Source organism: Arachis ipaensis, chromosome B4, assembly GCF_059453495.1.
Source record: "Arachis ipaensis isolate K30076 ecotype BB chromosome B4, ASM5945349v1, whole genome shotgun sequence".
NCBI classification, from domain to species: Eukaryota; Viridiplantae; Streptophyta; class Magnoliopsida; order Fabales; family Fabaceae; genus Arachis; species Arachis ipaensis.
Window position 1 is genome coordinate 124,223,981 of NC_142439.1, and position 18,592 is coordinate 124,242,572.

The window sequence follows — 18,592 nt, forward strand, 5'->3', positions numbered from 1 at the left end:
ACCCGTTTGGATATGACTATTTTGCCCGAGAAAAAGAATTTTGGATATTTATATAGTTGTAAGAAAAAAATCAGTTTTCAAATATCCAGAGAGTAAGTTGTAGAATCACTATATTTAGAATTTGAAACAAGCACATCCTTAGCTTTTTGAATAAATTTGCCAACTAGAGAGTTTGATCAATAAAAAAATAGAATTTCGATGTAAAATGGTTGTAATTGCTTCTAAAATACGTATTAAAAAAGAATATGATAAATATTATTCAATTTTCAATTCAATATATTATATAATGTTATTATTATTAGATTAGGTACTTTTATATTTATCAAGTTGGCTAAAATATCAAACTCCGCCCTCACAAAATCTTATTACCAAAAGTCAATTATTTTCAAACTATTTATTTATGAAAAATATAGGAACCAAGTGTTTAATTAGTTTAAAATTGAATAATTCAATAATTTTAAATTATTTTTTAAATTTAAAATTTGATTAATTGACATTAATGATATTTTTGAATAAAAATTTACCCTAATTTATTTTTACTTTCACTAACCATTTACTACACAAAACCACAAATCCTAATCCCTCTTCCTAATGTTCCACGCTGTCACGGTTTCATCGTGCCTTCATAGCGCCGCCGCTGCACTGTCCTCGCACATCATCGCCGGTCGTCTTTGCATCCTTCTTCGCCACCTCATCTGTCATTCGCGCAAGAAAGACAGCCACCATCGTGCTTCTGCTTCACCCTTCTCACATCCCATCGTGAATTGTCCGTGTATCACTCGCACCAACTCCCCTCGCCTGACGCATCCTCGCCGCTCGCGACTCCCCATTGCTCGCCACTTGCACCCCACGGTTCTTCATCCATCGCGATGCAGCCAGGCCCTCATTCGCGACGCACGATCAACTACTCCAATCCATGTCGACTCCTCCACTTGCGATGCGCAGCCTCCATAGCTTCATCCTCGCAACGCGCCACCGCGAGTCCCCCACCGTCCACGCAATGCCGTCCAAGACGTCGTCATCGGCCATCCTGTGGCTCTTCTTCTCCTCCTCCTATTTAGTTTTGAATGATTTTTTAACTAGTTTTTTATTTTTTTTCTTAAATTTCGGATGATTCTTTCTATTAGTTTTGGATGATTCTTTTTCCTATGTGTTCCGGCCTAATGCCCGGGTCCGAGCGGCTGGCCGACCTGATGGGTTGACAAAACCCGAATCGGTGGACGATCCAAGCATCCCTCCACGAGGTACCTGGCAATTGGGGAAGGAAACTTCCTGGAAGGTGGGACTGTCCATGAGGCGCCCACCCCAGCACGGACTATATAAGGGGAGGGCACTACCCCTCCCCAGAGGTATGACACTTATCCCTTACTTTTTCTGCCACCTTGTACGGATTCTGACTTAAGCGTTGGAATCCCTTTTGCAGGTGGCTCCCCCCCCCACACACGTCACACCGACCTGTCGATAAGATCCTTGAGCCCTCCTCCTCTCTTCGCCACACCATTCCATGAGATCCAGTCACCCGCGAATGATCCGGATCCAGATCTCCCATAAATCCAGAGTACCCAGCACCTCCGACCTGTTCAGGAACCGAGCAACCGAACATTGGCGCCGTCTGTGGGGAACGTTGGATCGGCGTGAATGGATTTTCTATTGGGGCCCGCTGAGGGAGAAGAGGATGCCGTGCACGGAGAATAGGGAGCTCACCACATGAGCAGGGTGGCCTCCCTTGCTTCCTCTCACGAGCGCTCGAGATCCCCCTCTCGTAAGGACGAGAGGCGTCCTTTCGGAGGGACAGGGGGTGACAGCGCGAGAATCATGCAGGAACTGCGCCACAGAGTACAAAATCTGGAGAGGGAACTCGTGGCCAGGGACCGCTATCACCCCAGCCCGTGTCCGTCCCACACCCGATCTCCCCAACAAAGAACGACCCCTAGGGGAAGAAGCCCCCGGAGACACCACGTCAAGCAAGGAGCAGGTACCCGGTCCCCATCGCCCCAAGCGGAGTCAGAGGGCCAGAGCGGAAGCAGGGAAGGATCGCAGAGGTGGCAAGACCCCGTGATCTACGCCTGACATCGTTCAACCCGCTCCGATTCAGCAAGCCAAGGCAGTAGCAGAGAGAGGCCGAGAAGATGACGAGACCCCATAATCATAGGGGCGACCCCTTTCCACCATTCCATCCTCAAGGTCCAGCTACCAAAACACTTCGACAAGTCAAAGGACATGAGGTATGATGGAACCCAAGACCCTCAGGAACACATAGTGGCCTTTGAGGCCAGGATGAACCTGGAAGGTGTGGGCGATGCGGTGAGATGTCGTGCTTTTCCTGTGACTTTGGCCGGACTGGCAATTCGGTGGTTCAACGTGCTACCGCAGCAGTTCGTGGCTACCTTTTCAGATATAACACGTGGTTTTCTATCACAGTTCACCACACGCTTAGCCAAAGCTAAACACCCGATCAACCTCCTAGGCATGACTCAAAGAAACGGGGAACTGACAAGGAAGTATCTCGACAGGTTCAACGATGAGTGCCTAGAGATTGATGGTCTGACCAACTCGGTGGCCAGCCTATGTCTGACGAACGGGCTGTCAAATGAAGACTTCAGGAAAAACCTCACCACCAAGCCCGTATGGACCATGGAAGAAAACCAGAATGTGTCAAGAGAGTATATCAACGACAGGGAGGTAAGCCAGGTTATGGTAGCCAACAAACTAGCCAGCCCACCTTCCTCCCCATCAACCCGGGCACGACGAGAGGCCAAAGGAACATCCCAAAGATGGGGGTTCAGTTAAGCCTTTCAAGCCGTATCCCCGGATCGGAAAGTTCACAAACTACACACTCCTGACCGCCCCGATCGCGGAAGTCTACCAGCATATCGCCGATAAGGGCATCTTGTCAAAACCTCGACAGCTCAAGGATAGAACAGGCGGGAACAAAAGCCTGTACTATGACTACCATAAAGGCTTCGGCCATAAAATTGGGGATTGCTTCGATTTGAAGGACGCTTTGGAGCAAGACATTCGCGAAGGCAAGCTAGTGGAGTTCCCACAGTTTATAAGGGAACCGAGGAGGAGAGAACGCGACCGTTCCGAAGAGAATAAAGGCCGAGCCATGAAGCCGAGGCAAGACGCCCACGAAGACGGTGACTGGGGCCTCACGATCGTCAATGTTGTAGTAAGAAGGGACACCCCCCATGTCTAAGTCTGCAGCAAGAAAGGACGCGAAAGTCTTGGCCGTGTCGTCAAGCAGCCGGAGGAAGAACTCATACAAGGAAGGCCCAACGATATCGTTCGGGCCAGAAGACTGGTGGTTCGACGAAATCCCTGAAAACCCTCCCATGGTAATCACGGCAAGAGTTGGAATGGGTCTGGTCAAGTGGATCCTCGTTGATACCGGGGCCGACTCCAATATCATGTTCCGAAACGTTTTTGACGCCCTGGGCCTCCAAGAAACCGGCTTGAAAACTCATCAGCACGGAGTAGTCGGCGTAGGGGATAACTTCATTAAACCTGACGGGCGTAGTCTCCCTCCCGGTTTCAATCAGAGGAGGTCAGTGGAAGAGGACGCTAATGGCGGAGTTTGTAGTCCTAAGGGACTCCACGACTTACAACCTTATCCTAGGGAGGAAAACAATCAATGAGTTTTGTGCGGTAATTTAATGCATTAAGCTGCTGATCATGAAGTTTGTCACCGACGATGGATCGGTGGGATCCCTTAGGAGAAACGGCGGTTGTGTGCGACAATTCCAACATTTTCCTAAGGAAGAAGTCGAAGGAGGGGTCTGGGATCTTCCTAACCGATCTGGACGCTAGGATTGATGACAAACTGAGACTAGAGCCTGAAGGAGACCTGGAAAAGTTTAGGGTCGGGGACTGGAGGACAAGTTCACTTTCGTGAACAGGAACCTCCCCCACAATTTGAAAGAGCCCCTGGTAGAGATGATTCGAGCAAACGGCGACTTGTTCGCCTGGACACCTGTCGACATGCCGAGGGTCGACCCTCAGTTCATGTCACATCGCCTAGCCGTAAAAGCAGATGCGAAGCCCGTAGCCCAACGGCCGAGGAAGATGTCCTAGGAGAGAACCAACGAGGTGGCCAAGCAAACGGCCGGCTTGCTACAAGCAAGGTTCATCTGGGAACTAGACTACTCGACTTGGCTATCGAACATAGTTCTAGTCAAGAAGGCCAAACGGGAAGTAGAGGATGTGTATAGACTACTCGGACCTCAACAAGGCATTCCCTAAAGACTCCTTCCCCCTCCCCAACATTGATGCTTTAGTGGGCGCGGCCGCGGGATATCGTTTTCTGAGTTTCATAGACGCGTACTCTGGTTATAACCAGATACCGATGCACCAGCTGGACGAGGAGAAAACGGCGTTTATAACGCCATGTGGCACTTACTACTACAGGGTAATGCCGTTCGGATTGAAGAATGCAGGAGCGACTTACCAAAGGTTGATGAGCAAGGTTTTCAGCGACCTGATCAGGAAGTCGGTAGAGGTGTACGTAGATGACATCTTAGTAAAAACTGGCCAATCGGGAGACTTAGTCAACGACCTAAAGACTGTGTTCGCGTCTCTCCGGAAGCACAACATAAGGCTTAACCCCCTCAAGTGCGCCTTTGCCATGGAAGGCAGGAACTTCCTAGGTCAGAGGGGGGTTGAAGCCAACTCTAAAAAATGTGAAGCTATTTTGCAAATGACAAGGCCCGGGTGCATCAAGGATGTACAGAGGTTGGCCGGGAGGCTCACAGCCCTATCTCGTTTTCTCAGAGCATCGGCGGCCAAAGCTCTTCCATTTTTCAACCTCATGAAAAAAGAAATCGCTTTCGAATGGACACCAGCGTGCAAAGATGCCTTTAACCACTTCAAGAGCATACTCTTGGAGCCACCAGTCCTTGGCAAGCCCAAGACCGGCGAGATGCTATTCCTGTATTTGGTAGTAACAGACAAAGCGTTGGCCGCCGTCCTTGTTCGAGAAGAAAGAAAGATCCAGCAGCCAGTCTACTTCATAAGCAAGGCGCAGAGTTAAGGTATAGCAAATTGGAAAAGTTAGCCTATGCACTGCTGATCTTGACCTGAAGATTGAGGCAGCATTTCCAGGGTCATCGAGTAGCTGTCACGACAGATCATGCGATCCATCAAGTTCTGCAAAAACCTGACCTGGCTGGACGAATGATGACGTGGGTAGTCGAGTTGTCTCAATATGACCTGCAATATGAGACCAGACATGCAATTAAGGCCTAGGCTATGGCCAACTTTCTGGTGGAAGTAACTGGAGACCTTCACGAGGCCCTGGGTATACGGTGGAAACTCCATGTAGACGGAGCTTCCAACCAAACGTTTGGGAGAGCAGGGATAATCCTCGAAAGCCCGACAAGAATGGTATACGAGCAGTCCATCAAGTTCGAGTTTCTGGTCTCTAACAACCAGGCGAAATATGAGGCCCTCATTGGTGGGTTGCTCTTGTCAAAAGAAGTTGGGGCGACCATAGTGGAGGTGAATAGCGGCTCTCAAGTCGTTACCTCCCAAATCAATGGAACTTATCAAGCCAAGGACCCCCTGCTACAAAAATACCTGGAAAAGGTCAGGGGTTTGAGCAAAGATTTCGATGAGGTCGTGGTGCAGCATGTTCCAAGGTAAAGGAACACACGAGCCGACCTTCTATCGAAACTGGCCAGCACAAAGCCAGGAACAGGAAACCGGTCTTTGATCCAAGGATTGGTGAAAGAGCTGACAGTCGCCCTGTGCGTTACCCGAGCAGACGTCGTTCCCTCATGGATCGACCCAATTACCGACTTTTTGGAAAACGGCAAGCTCCCCGACGACTACAAGACTGCAAAGGCATTAAGGAGGGAGGCGGCCAAGTACGTAATAGTACAGGGCCAACTATTCAAGAAAGGACTAAACCAACCCCTGTTGAAATGCCTACGCACCGACCAGACGGACTATGTCTTAAGGGAAGTCCATGAGGGGTGTTGCGGCCACCATATCGGTGGAAAGGCCTTGGCCCGTAAGCTCGTTAGACTCCCAAGAGTTCATCAAGAGATGCAAGAAGTGTAAAGAGAACGCTAATTTCCATAAGACCCCAGTAGCCGAGTTAAGTTTGCTAATGGCCTCCCTACAAGATTTTGTGTCACTCTCGGGAAGGGTGGCGCCTAACTTGGCTCCATCAAGTTAGGCGCCACATCAAGCATTGAAACTGCATGTAATTCGGGAGGGTTGAAGTTAGGTGCCAAGCATCCGAAGTTAGGTGCCAACCCAAGGAGTAGAATTCCATTCTATTCGGGACACCTCAAGTTAGGCACTATTGGAGTCCAAGTTAGGCGCCAAGTATGAAGGAATTCCAAGTGGATTCAGTCACCTTGAAGTTAGGCGCACCAAATAGCGAAGTTAGGCGCCACGGTTGAGTGCCCAAGGGAAGTTAGGCGCAAGAAATCCAAAGTTAGGCGCCGTGAGGGAGTGCAACACACAAAGTTAGGCGCAAGGAACATCAAGTTAGGCGCCATGAAGAGTGTGAACATGAAGTTAGGCGTCGTGTCACCCAAGTTAGGCGCCTAACCAATTACCCCCCTCCCAATTACCATATCCCCTGTCCTTGCACCAAATCCCACCCAAATCAATTCCAAGATTCCCTTTCTTTTTCACAGCCTTAACCCTGTAACCCTTACCCGTGAACCTTGCCCCCCTCCTCACCCTTCCCCAAGCTTAGCCTGTGATCCCTCCCCCTCTTCCCTATCTCTCCCGTGACACCCTCCCCTTCCCAACACTCCGTGACACCATTCAATCTTCGAGACAAGCCCATGACCCTTCCTCCAAACCAACCCCAACCTCTCCCTCTATACAAACCCTCCCCCACCCCTCTTTACCCCATATACCTCTTCGAAGAACAACAAACCTCTACCCCCACTCCCCTCTCTATCCACACAACAAAACCCAAAACACAAATCTCCGAAACCCCTTCCCTTCTCAACTAACAACAACCATATCCCTTCCTTTACACCCAACCCCAAACCATACCACATAAACCCATTCTGTCAATCCCCTCTTCTTTTCTCCATCTTTTTCTGTTTTCTTTTAGTTCGAAAAAAAAAGAAAAGAATTTTTTAGCATTAAGTTTTATTTTCTTCTTTTCTTTTTCACTTTTTTATTTCACCGCCTCTTTCTTCCCCCTTTGTATTTCTCTAATTTGCTCGGGGACGAGCAAAGGTTTTATGTTTGGTGTTGTCGCTTTGCTTGTTTGTTTTCTCTGTTTTCTGTAATGGCACCCAAAACTAGTACACCTTCAAAGAAAAGGAAAGGTAAAGAGCCAGCCACCAGTTCTCATGGTACACACAGGTTCTGATGCAAGCTCCATGAAGAACATTTTTATGATCATACTTACAAGAGGGCTGTGACTCCGAAAGTGAGATTTGCACTGAAACCGGATGAATATTCAGAAATTCAATTTGAAATTGAGAGAAGAGGGTAGAATTTTATATGCAACCCGCACACGGAGGTTGGACAATTAATGGTCCAAGAGTTTTATGGAAACCTCTGGGTCACGTACAAGGACATTGAGGGAGTCAATGAGAAGAATTATCAAAGTTATGTGAGAGGCAAGGTCATTGATTTCAGCCCAAGAAGCGTCCGACATGCCTTCCATCTACTACGTCCACCTCAGCTAACTGCCTGTTATAGTGAGAGGATGCATAGAGACCCAAAACTGGATCTAGTTATTGAAGAATTATGCATTTCGGATTCTCAGTGGAGGATAGGTGCAGAGGGAAAGGCGAACCACTTAAAGAGCACTGACCTCATTCCTTTAGCTAGGGGATGGTTGGACTTCATCCGAAGATCTATCATGCCTACTAGCAACCGGTCCGAATGCACTGTGGACCGGACTGTCATGATTTATAGTATCATGAAGGGAGAAGTGGTGGATGTAGAGGAAATTATTCCAGAACAGATATACAATATTTCCTCTAATCCTCTTAAGAATGCTAGACTTGGATTCCCACATCTGATTTACCGCTTGTGTGAAGCAGCAGGGGTAAAGGTGGAGAATGATTTTTCTATTCCTGTTGAGAGACCAATCACCAAGAAGACCATGGAGACTCACAGGGAACAACACAGGGTCCACAGAGAAAAGCAAATTGAGGAGGAAGCTCAATAGGACCAGCCACCACCGCCTCAAGGACACTACTTCCCACCTCAGGAATACTGGCAGCAGCTCACCTCCTCTATTGAGCAGATGAGGATCACGCAAGACAGCCACTGCCAATAGTACACTACATCTATTGAGGAGATGAGGGTGACACAGAATAACCGTTGGGAGTATCTCACAACCACCCTTGATCAGATGAGAGCTGCTCAGGACTCTCAGCGCCAGGAGATTTCTCAGTTGAGACAGGATTATAGCTGCCTGAGAGGACCATACAGATCACAGCCAGAGGAGAGAGATCCCCACCATGGAGATTGAGGTGGCTTAGTTCCTTTCACTTCCTATATTATTTTGCCATTACTATGTTATGTTCCTGTTTTCTGCTGTTTTGTCTTGGTTATTGCATGATTCTTTGTTATTTCAATTCCTTGGTTCTAGTTTAATTTGCTATTTTTATTCTATTGTTTGCTTTTAATTCCGAAAAGTGTCTCATGTATTGCTCACTGAGCTTGAATCCAAAAGAAAAAGAAGAAAAAGATGTATTGCATGAGAAATAGAGTTTATAACAAAGGGTAGTCATATTTACTTAAATGCGGTGGTATTCTTTGTGATTCTGAATACATGACATGAACCGTGCATATTTGAATTTGAATCAAAGGATGTTGATGTATAAAGAATAGGAATTTTGAGAACTATTATGAATTTTCTAAAGTAAGTGAAAGCTTAATCCTTGAAGCAAAAGAAACAACAAAAGAAAAATAAAACCCTAGTCATTGATGCTCAGAGCCTTGGACCTTGCTTTTATTTTTCTTTTGCTGTTTCTTTTGGTTCAAGGATTAAGCTTTCACTTACTTCAGAAAATTCATAATAGTTCTTTAAATTCCTGTTCCTTATACATCAACATCCTTTGATTCAAATTCAAATATGCACGATTCATGTCATGTATTCAGAATCACAAAGAATACCACCGCATTTAAGTAAATATGACTACCCTTTGTTATAAACTCTATTTCTCATGCAATACATCTTTTTCTTCTTTTTCTTTTGGATTCAAGCTCAGTGAGCAATACATGAGACACTTTTTAGAATTAAAAGCAAACAACAGAATGAAAATAGCAAATTAAACTAGAACCTAGGAATTGAGATAACAAAGGATCATGCAATAACTAAGACAAAACAGCAGAAAATAGGAACATAACATAGTAATGAAAAATAATATAAGAAGTGAAAGGAACTAAGTCACCTCAATCTCCATGGTGGGGATCTCTCTCCTCTGGCTGTGATCCGTATGGTCCTCTCAGGCGGCTATAATCCTGTCTCAGCTGAGAAATCTCCTGGCGCTGAGAGTCCTGAGTAGCTCTCATCTGATCAAGGGTGGTTGTGAGATACTCCCAACGGCTGTTCTGTGTCACCCTCATCTCCTCAATAGATGCAGTGTACTGCTGCCAGTGGCTGTCCTGCGTGATCCTCATATGCTCAATGGAGGAGGTGAGCTGCTGCCAGTATTCCTGAGGTGGGAAGTAATGTCCCTGAGGCAGTGATGGCTGGTGTTGTTAAGCTTCCTCCTCAATTCGCTCTTCTCTATTGACCATGTGCTGTTCCCTGTGAATCTCCATGGTCTTCTTGGTGATTGGTCTCTCAACAGGAATAGGGAAATTATTCTCCACCTTTATCCCCGCTGCTTCACACAGGCGGTAAATCAGATGTGGGAATCCAAGCCTAGCCTTCTTAAGAGGATTAAAGGCAATGTTTTATATCTATTCTGGAATAATTTTCTCTACATCCACCACTTCTTCCTTCATGATACTGTAAATCATGACAGTCTGGTCCACAGTGCATTCGGACCGGTTGCTAGTAGGCATAATAGATCTTCGGATGAAGTCCATCCATCCCAAAGCTAAAGGAATGAGGTCAGTGCTCTTTAAGTAGTTCAGCTTTCCCTCTGCACCTATCCTCCACTGAGAATCCGGAATACATAATTCTTCAATAACTAGATCTAGTTCCGGGTCTCTATGCTTCCTCTCACTATAATAGGCAGTTAGCTGAGGTGGACACAGCAGATGGAGGTCCTGTCAGACGCTTCTTGGGCTGAAATCAATGACCTTGCCTCTCACATAACTCTGATAATTCTTCTCATTGACTCCCTCAATGTCCTTGTACGTGACCCAGAGGTTTCCATAAAACCCTTGGACCATCAATTGTCCAACCTCCGTGTGCGGGTTGCATATAAAATTCCACCCTCTTTTCTCAATTTCAAATTAAATTTCTGGATATTCATTCGATTTCAGTGCAAATCTCACTTTCGGAGTCACAGCCCTCTTATAAGTATGATCGTAAAAATGTTCTTCATGGAGCTTGGATCGGAACCTGTGTGTATCATGAGAATTGGTGGCTGGCTCTTTACCTTTCCTTTTCTTTGAAGGTGTACTAGTTTTGGGTGCCATTACAGAAAACGGAGAAAACAAACAAGCAAAGTGACAACACAAAACTTAAAACCTGTGCTCGTCCTCGAGCAAATTAGAGAAATACAAAGGGGGAAGAAAGAGGCAGTGAAATAAAAAAGTGAAAAAGAAAAGAAGAAAATAAAACTTAATGCTAAAAAATTCTTTTCTTTTCTTTTTTCGAACTAAAAGAAAACAGAAAAAGATGGAGAAAAAGAAGAGGGGATTGACAGAATGGGGTTGTGTGGTATGGTTTAGGGTTGGGTTTAAATGGAGGGATATGGTTGTTGTTAGTTGAGAAGGGAAGGGGTTACGGAGATTTGTGTTTTGGGTTTTGTTGTGTGGATAGAGAGTAGAGTGGGGGTAGAGGTTGGTTGTTCTTCGAAGAGGTGTGTGGGGTGAAGAGGGGGTGGGGGAGGGTTTATATAGGGGGGGTTGGGGTTGGTTTGGCGGAAGGGTCACGGGCTTGTCTCAAAGAATGAATGGTGTCACGGAGTGTTGGGAAGGGGAGGGTGTCACGGGAGGGATAGGGAAGAGGGGGAGGGATCACGACTAAGCTTCTTGGGGAAGGGTGAGGAGTGGGGCAAGGTTCACGGGTAAGGGTTAGAGGGTTAAGGCTGTGAAAAAGAAAGGGAATCTTGGAATTGATTTGGGTGGGATTTGGTGCAAGGACAGGGGATACGGTTAGGAATTATTGGGGGAGGGGGGTAATTGGTTAGGCGCCTAACTTGGGTGACACGGCGCCTAACTTCATTGAGGTAGAAGGCCTGGCGCCTAACTAGGTTGTCACGGCGCCTAACATGATGTTCACACTCTTCATGGCGCCTAACTTGATGTTCCTTGCACCTAACTTCGTGTGTTGCACCCCCTCACGGCGCCTAACTTTAGATTTCTTGCGCCTAATTTCAACCCTCCCGAATTGGGTGCAGTTTTAATGCTTGATGTGGCGCCTAAGTTAGGCGCCACCTTTCCCAAGAGTGACACAAATCTTGTACGCAGCATTGGCGCCTAACTTTGAGATTTTGAATCAATATACTCCAGGATGTCCGAAACTCTATCTTTAGGTACCTCTTTCTGTTCTAATTACTCTGGATGATCTACACACACAAAAAAAAAAAAAAGAAAAAACAGTAGAAACTCAAATAAAATCAAACAAATAACAACATCAAAGCAATAGAAATCAAACTAAAGGATACGAAAACATCGGGTTGCCTCCCGACAAGCGCTTCTTTAACGTCACTAGCTTGACGGTTAGTTCTGCTAGTTCAGCAGATGAGCGGACCTTTGGCGATCAATCTCGCCTCCAAGATAGTGCTTTAACCTCTGGCCATTAACTGTAAACTTTCTGTCAGAATTCTCTTCTTGAATTTCTACATGACCATATGGTGATGCTCTGGTTACCACAAACGGTCCTGACCACCGGAATTTTAGCTTCCCGTGAAAGAGTTTGAGCCTTGAATTAAACAGAAGCACTCTCTGACCCTGGCTCAAAGACTCCGATGGCAATCTTCTTGTCATGCCATATCTTAGTTCTCTCCTTATAGAGCTTGGCATTCTTTTAAGCCGAATATCTGAATTCATCAAGCTCATTCAACTGAAGCATTTTCTTTATTCCTGCAGCTTGAGTATCAAAGTTCAGAAACTTGATTGCCTAGTAAGCTCTATGCTCCAGCTCAACTGGCAAGTGACAAACTTTATCATAGACCAAATGATAAGGGGACATGCTAATAGGAGTCTTGTATGCTGTCCGGTATGCCCAGAGAGCATCATCAAGCTTCCTAGACCAGTCCTTCCTTGAGATGCTGATGGTCTTCTCTAGAATCCTCTTAAGTTCTCTGTTAGAAACCTCAACCTGTCCACTTGTCTGAGGGTGATACAGGGTTACCACTTTATGATGGACTCCATACCTCTGCAGAAGTGAATCTAGCTATCTATTACAGAAGTGACTTCCACCATTACTAATGAGTGTCCTTGGGACACCAAACCGGCTGAAAATATATCTCTGAAGAAAGCTCATCACCACTTTGGCATCATTGATCGGCAGAGCCACATCTTCCACCCACTTGGACACATAATCAACTGCCACCAAGATATAGTTGTTGGAATATGAGGGTGGAAAAGGTCCCATGAAGTCAATACCCCACACATCAAACAACTCAATCTCAAGAATCCCCTGATGTGGCATCTCATGGTTGGCAGGGAGATTCTTAGCTCTTTCACATCTGTCACAGTTCTTTACAAATGCTCTTGAATCCCAAAAGAGAGTCGGCCAGTAAAAACTGCTCTGAAGGACTTTTGTAGCTGTCCTTTCAACACCAAAGTGGCCTCCATAATCAGAGCCATGACAGTGCCAAAGAATCTGCTGTGTTTCCTCATCCAAAACACATCTCTGGATTATACCATCTGAGCATCTTCCAAGAAGGTATGGTTCCTCCCAAAAGTAGTACTTTGCATCAGTCAGTAGCTTCTTTACTTATTGTTTACTGTACTCTTTTGGAATGAAATTCATGGCTTTGTGATTTGCAATGTCCGCAAACCATGGAGCCTGCTGAATGAGGAATAGTTGCTCATCCAAAAATGTCTCAGTCACAGCTGTGGGTGGTTGCATGCCCTCTTCAGGTTCAATCCTGGAAAGGGGGTCAGCTACTTGATTTTCTGACCCTTTCCTGTCTTTGATCTCAAAATCAAACTCCTGAAGGAGTAGCACCCATCTGATTAATCTTGGTTTAGAATCCTGTTTGGTTAGAAGGTACTTCAAAGTAGCATGATCAGTATAAACAATAACCTTAGAACCAATTAAATAGGACCTAAACTTATCAGTAGCATACACAATGGCTAATAATTCTTTTTCTGTAGTTGTGTAATTCTTTTGAGCATCATTTAACACATGACTAGCATAGTAAATGACATGCATAAGCTTGCTGTGCCTCTATCCTAAAATAGCTCCTATAGCATAATCACTAGCATCACACATTAATTCAAATGGCAAATCCCAGTCAGGGGGAGCTATGATGGGAGCAGATGTAAGGTTTGCTTTTAGAGTTTCAAAAGCATGCAGACATTCAGTATCAAATACAAAAGGAACATCAGCAATTAGTAGGTTGCTCAATGGTTTAGTAATCTTAGAAAAATCCTTTATAAATCTTCTGTAAAATCCTGCATGACCCAAGAAACTCCGGACTGCCTTAACATTAGTTGGTGGTGGTAATTTTTCAATTACCTTCACCTTGGCTCTATCAACCTCAATCCCTTTGCTTGAAATCCGGTATCTAAGAACAATACCTTCTGTAACCATAAGATGACATTTTTTCCCAATTTAAAACAAGGTTTGATTCTTGCACCGTTTCAAGACCATAGATAAATGCTTAATGCAGGATTCAAAAGAATTACCAAAAACAGAAAAATCATCCATAAATACCTTAATAAACTTTTCAACCATATCAGAAAAAATTAAAAGCATACACCTCTGAAAAGTTGCTGGGGCATTACAGAGTCCAAATGGAATTCTCCTGTAAGCAAATACTCCGAAAGGACATGTGAATGCCGTCTTCTCTTGATATTGAGGGTCCACTGCAATTTGGTTATATCCAAAATATCCATCTAGAAAATAATAAAAAGCATGACAGCTAACCCCTCAAGCATCTGATCAGCAGGGGGAAGTGATCCTTCCTTGTAGTAGTGTTGAGGGGATTGACCTTTTGGGACCTTTCCTAATGGGCCCTGGACATGTTAAATACCTGATCGTGGCCATTAATTACTATACGAGGTGGGTCGAAGAGGAGCCGCTGGCCAGCATTTCATCAGAAAATTGCCGTAAGTTCATGTGGACGTAGGTAATTTCCAGATTCAGAATCCTAGAGTCTGTGATATCGGACAATGGGGCGCAGTTTGCAGATAAGAAGTTTGGGGAGTTTCTTATGGGCCTAGGGATAAAATAGAGGTTCTCGTCAGTGGAGCACCCACAGACCAATGGCCAAGTTGAAGCCGCAAATAAAGTCATCCTCCAAGGCCTCAAGAAACGGCTCGACCAGAAGAAGGGAACGTGGGCAGACAAACTCGCGTTGGTCCTATGGTCCTATAGAACAACACCCCAATCCTCCACCGGGAAAACTTCTTTCCGACTTACCTACGGGATTGACGCAGTGATTCCTATAAAGGTGGGAAAGCCGAGTCCACGGTTACTCCTGGGTGGAGTCGAAGAAATCGTAGAAAAGGACCTGGTCGACGAGACCAGGGAAATGGTCCACTTGTCTGAGACGGCACTGAAGCAGAGAATAGCCCTACATTAGAACGCCAAAGTGCTAAGAAGGAGTTTTGAGCCAAATGACCTAGTCCTATGTTGCAACGACGTAGGCCTCCCGACCAGGGGGAAGGGAAATTGGTGACTAATTGGGAAGGCCCATACAGAAAAGGAAGTGGTCAGCAACGGGGCTTACAAGCTGGAATGGCTGGATGGGAAAGAGGTACCCCAAACATGGAACGTGGCGAATTTGACAAGGTTCTGCTCTTAGAATCCAGGACGAACCCGACAACCAGCCGTTGCCCCGATTTAGTAACACCCGTTTTATTTCGTGATTTTGTTAATTTTTGCCATCGATTAGCATGTTTCGATTACACTTTTAAGTAAAAACCACTTCTTGCTTATTTCCATTTTACCGATGTTCTACCTTTAACTAACCAATTCAGTAAGATTATGGCATCACGGGACTGATCACCCCGGGAGCCAACGAAATTGTGAACACTACACTAAGAAGCTATGAAAATAAAGGCCACAATCTGAATATCTAAGGAGCCACAAGTCGGCTTGGCAAATATCAAACGTCGAGTAAAACGGTAAACAGTTTACACAAGTTACCAAAAATTTCAAAACAACACTTTACAAGGCCAGCACGGCCCAAAAAAGTACAATTACTTACACATTACTTTCTTTGGATGTCAATAATCTGACCATCCCAGATAGTCTTAAAAGCTCCAATGGCGGAGGTGTCGAACTCAGGAGAAAGCAGCTTGACCTGGGCCTTGATCGCTTCCTCGGTCCCGAAAGTCACCTCGCGAGCATTCCTCGCAGTCTCCTTGTTCTTCTTCTTCAAACCAGCAACCTGCCCCCTTTAGCCCGCGACACTAAGAGTTCCTGGTGGCTATGGATCTGGAAAATAAAGATTTCAGTTCTTCAAAAAAAAATAGTTAAAATCCAGTATTCATTGGGTGAGTGGTAGTCTATTGTTAATCGGGATATTCCTACGGAACCAAAGGAGGGCAATGATATCAGTTAGTTTCAAAAATGTCTTTTTTTCGCAGCCTCTCCTGTCGTTTTGCACACAGTCCATCTTCTTCCCACACAAAATCTAGTGTTCTTTCTGAGAAAGTTACTCGCCCTGAGGAACTCTCTCCTAATATTCCCCAGGATGAACTCTACGTTCCTGAAGAAACCAAACGTGACGACAGATCTGATTATATTATCAAAGCTGTCGAAAATAATATCCCTCTTGGACCAGAATCCGGTGAGGAATTCCACCTTTTAAACAAACAATCTAACCAAGAACATGTCCGCAAATATGAATATCTTCATATAGGATGTGTTCAGGTTGCAGTTAAGCCACTCATTAGAGAAGGTTTAAATGCCTCCATTCTTATGTGTCTAAGAGACGTTAGGCATAATAAGTTCTGTTCCGAGGGTTACCTGAAACTGTAGGTCGATCTCGGGCGAGATCTTTTGTACTGGTTGGAGCCGACGTGTCCGGCAGGTAGATAGTGGCCGGAGCTGGTGCGTCCGACTTGTTGGACTGAGAGGGCTGCTGATCCTTTGTCACTGAAGGGTGGGGGTACCTGCAAGGGACTCCGATGCTTAAGTTAGTAAGGGTATTAAACAGGTTTTTAGTAGAATCAGAGTATGAGTTATACCTGGGTGCTCCAGTGTATTTATAATGGTGAGATGTGACCTTCTGTGGATAAGATAAGTTAGTTATCTTATCTTATCTTATCTTTTGTTGAGGTCAGCTTATCTTCCATGGAACCGTCCTTGTCTCTATCGGCTTGGGCTGCCTTTTTGGATCTGGGTCGTATTCCTTGAGTTGGGCCCTTCTTTGGGCTTTCTTGTCGCTTTGGCCGAGTTCTTTGTAAAGAAGTCGGTCCGCTTGACCCTAAGAGGTCGGTTGCTATGTTTACTGAACATCCCGGCTCGGATAGCTCGACCCAGGGTATGAACAGTGCCCCTGCTTGAGCTCGGTCTTCTTCTTTGAGGTCGAGTCCTTGACTTCGGTCCTTCTCTAGTGAAGCCGAACTCAAGCATTTTGTCGACTCCTTTTGTAGCAGCTTTTGAATGTAGAACGTTTTTCCTCTAAAAGCGCGCGCTTTTATATCGGCGCTTTGGGAACGTGCGAGGGTTTAATGCCTTCATTAATTTTAGCATTAATTGCCCCGTTTCCCTTTGGCTCTTTATTTTGATTTTGAAAACCCAGAAACGGTTTCTCTCCTTCGCCCTTTTCGTAACTTCTTTCTCTGCTCTCTTCGCTCTCTGTCTTTTGTTTGCACTTCTGCTTTCTTGTGTCGCGGCGCTTGTTTGGCGATTTTCTGGGCAGCTTTCATTTATGCACCTCCATTTTTCTCCTTGAAGCTTCTTTCGTCTCCAGGTTAGTCCCATTTCGTGCTTTCTCTTTGTTTTTGTCTTTGTGATGAGGTTTTGTTTTTTGATCCTCGTTTAGAGAAAGTTTGGATCTTTCCGTTTTCATTGTGCCCTATTGTTGTTGAAATGTGCGTTTCGGGAGTTTCTTTATCTTCTGCATGATCCTTTTTGCTTTGCTTGATGCTTTTAGGGCTTTGCATGTTCTTTGTTGTTTCTGTTCTGATACCGCTGTCTACATCTGTTCCTTGCTTTATTTGAAGGTTGCTTTTGTCTGTTCTTGAAAAAGGTTGTATCTTTAATGGTTTCTGCTTGGCGTGCTTTGATGTTTGGGGGTGGTTTTTGCTGGTTTAGACTGTAAGGCCATGTTTTTTATGACTTTTTGCGTTTTTGCTTTGATGGAAAATGCTTGCTGTTTGAAGTCTTCTTTTCTGGTTTTGAGAGATGCTGGGGTGCGAGAAGTAGATTTTTCCTAGAAACCTTGCTTTATTGTTGCCTCCAAAGGATGCCCCAGGACTTTGGTTTGAGTCTTGGGGTTTTCCTTTTCTTGTTTGTTCGCCTGTATCGTATTGAGTTATTTTCTCCCTTGTCCGAGATGTTTTTAGTAACCCCATCTTCTTTTCTTACTTGTAGGATTAGTTGGCCTCATGTCTTCTCGCAATAACATTGTAGAGATGTCTTCCAGAGTTCCCGAGGGGATGTCCGATTGGCTGGACTCCCTTGTCTTGTTGTGTGTTTCTGTTGTGGATGCTGAATTTTGTACTGAGCTGAGGAAGCGCCATAGGATTTGTGGTAACAGTGCCCGGGAGGGGGATTATGAACTTGTTGCTCCTGATTCTGATGAGAGAGTTTGTTTTCCGACTTCCATCGAGGGGGAGCGTCCCTTCTTCTATGCTTATGAATACTTCTTCAGTCAATTGAACGTTACTTTTCCCTTTACTGCTTTTGAGACCGACCTGTTATGGTCGTGTAATATTGCCCCATCCCAGCTTCACCCAAATTTCTAGGGTTTTATCAAAATTTTTTAGCTACTTTGTCAAGAATTAGGTGTAATACCTTCTCAGACTCTTTTCCTTTATTTGTTTGTTTCCGCCAAGCCTGGCGGTTCTTCAAAAAAGAAAGCTTCATGGGTTTCTTTCCGGTCCGCTCAGGGCCATAAAGTTTTTGCTATGTATGATGAGTCCTTTAAGGACTTCAAGAATTACTTCTTTAGAATTCGCGCTGTCGAGGGGGCCCGCCCCTTTTTCCTTGATGAAAATGATGAGCCTTCCTTTCCTTTGGAGTGGCAGAAGGATGTGAGAGTGTCTCACTATACCTGGGAGATGCTTGATGATGTTGAGCGTGCCTTTGTTGTTGTGTTTGAGGATTTATGGGGAGCCCCACCCCATATTG

At 45.2% G+C, this 18,592-nt stretch overlaps 2 protein-coding genes and 1 pseudogene across 2 annotated transcripts; all 3 read left to right on the forward strand.

The window, feature by feature from the left end:
- The first annotated feature begins 2,220 nt into the window (after positions 1 to 2,220).
- On the forward strand, positions 2,221 to 2,790 carry LOC107636802 (uncharacterized). The gene has a single exon (XM_016340284.1). It carries the CDS (start codon positions 2,221 to 2,223, stop codon positions 2,788 to 2,790), a length of 570 nt encoding a protein of 189 aa, XP_016195770.1.
- A 2,457-nt stretch (positions 2,791 to 5,247) lies between these two features.
- Positions 5,248 to 6,060, forward strand: LOC148569076 (uncharacterized). The gene is made up of 2 exons (XM_088484878.1): positions 5,248 to 5,636; positions 5,679 to 6,060. The coding sequence occupies exons 1-2, from the start codon at positions 5,248 to 5,250 to the stop codon at positions 6,058 to 6,060; spliced, it is 771 nt and encodes a 256-aa protein (XP_088341004.1).
- A 1,198-nt stretch (positions 6,061 to 7,258) lies between these two features.
- Positions 7,259 to 8,458, forward strand: LOC148569077 (uncharacterized; annotated as a pseudogene).
- The last annotated feature ends 10,134 nt before the right edge of the window (positions 8,459 to 18,592 follow it).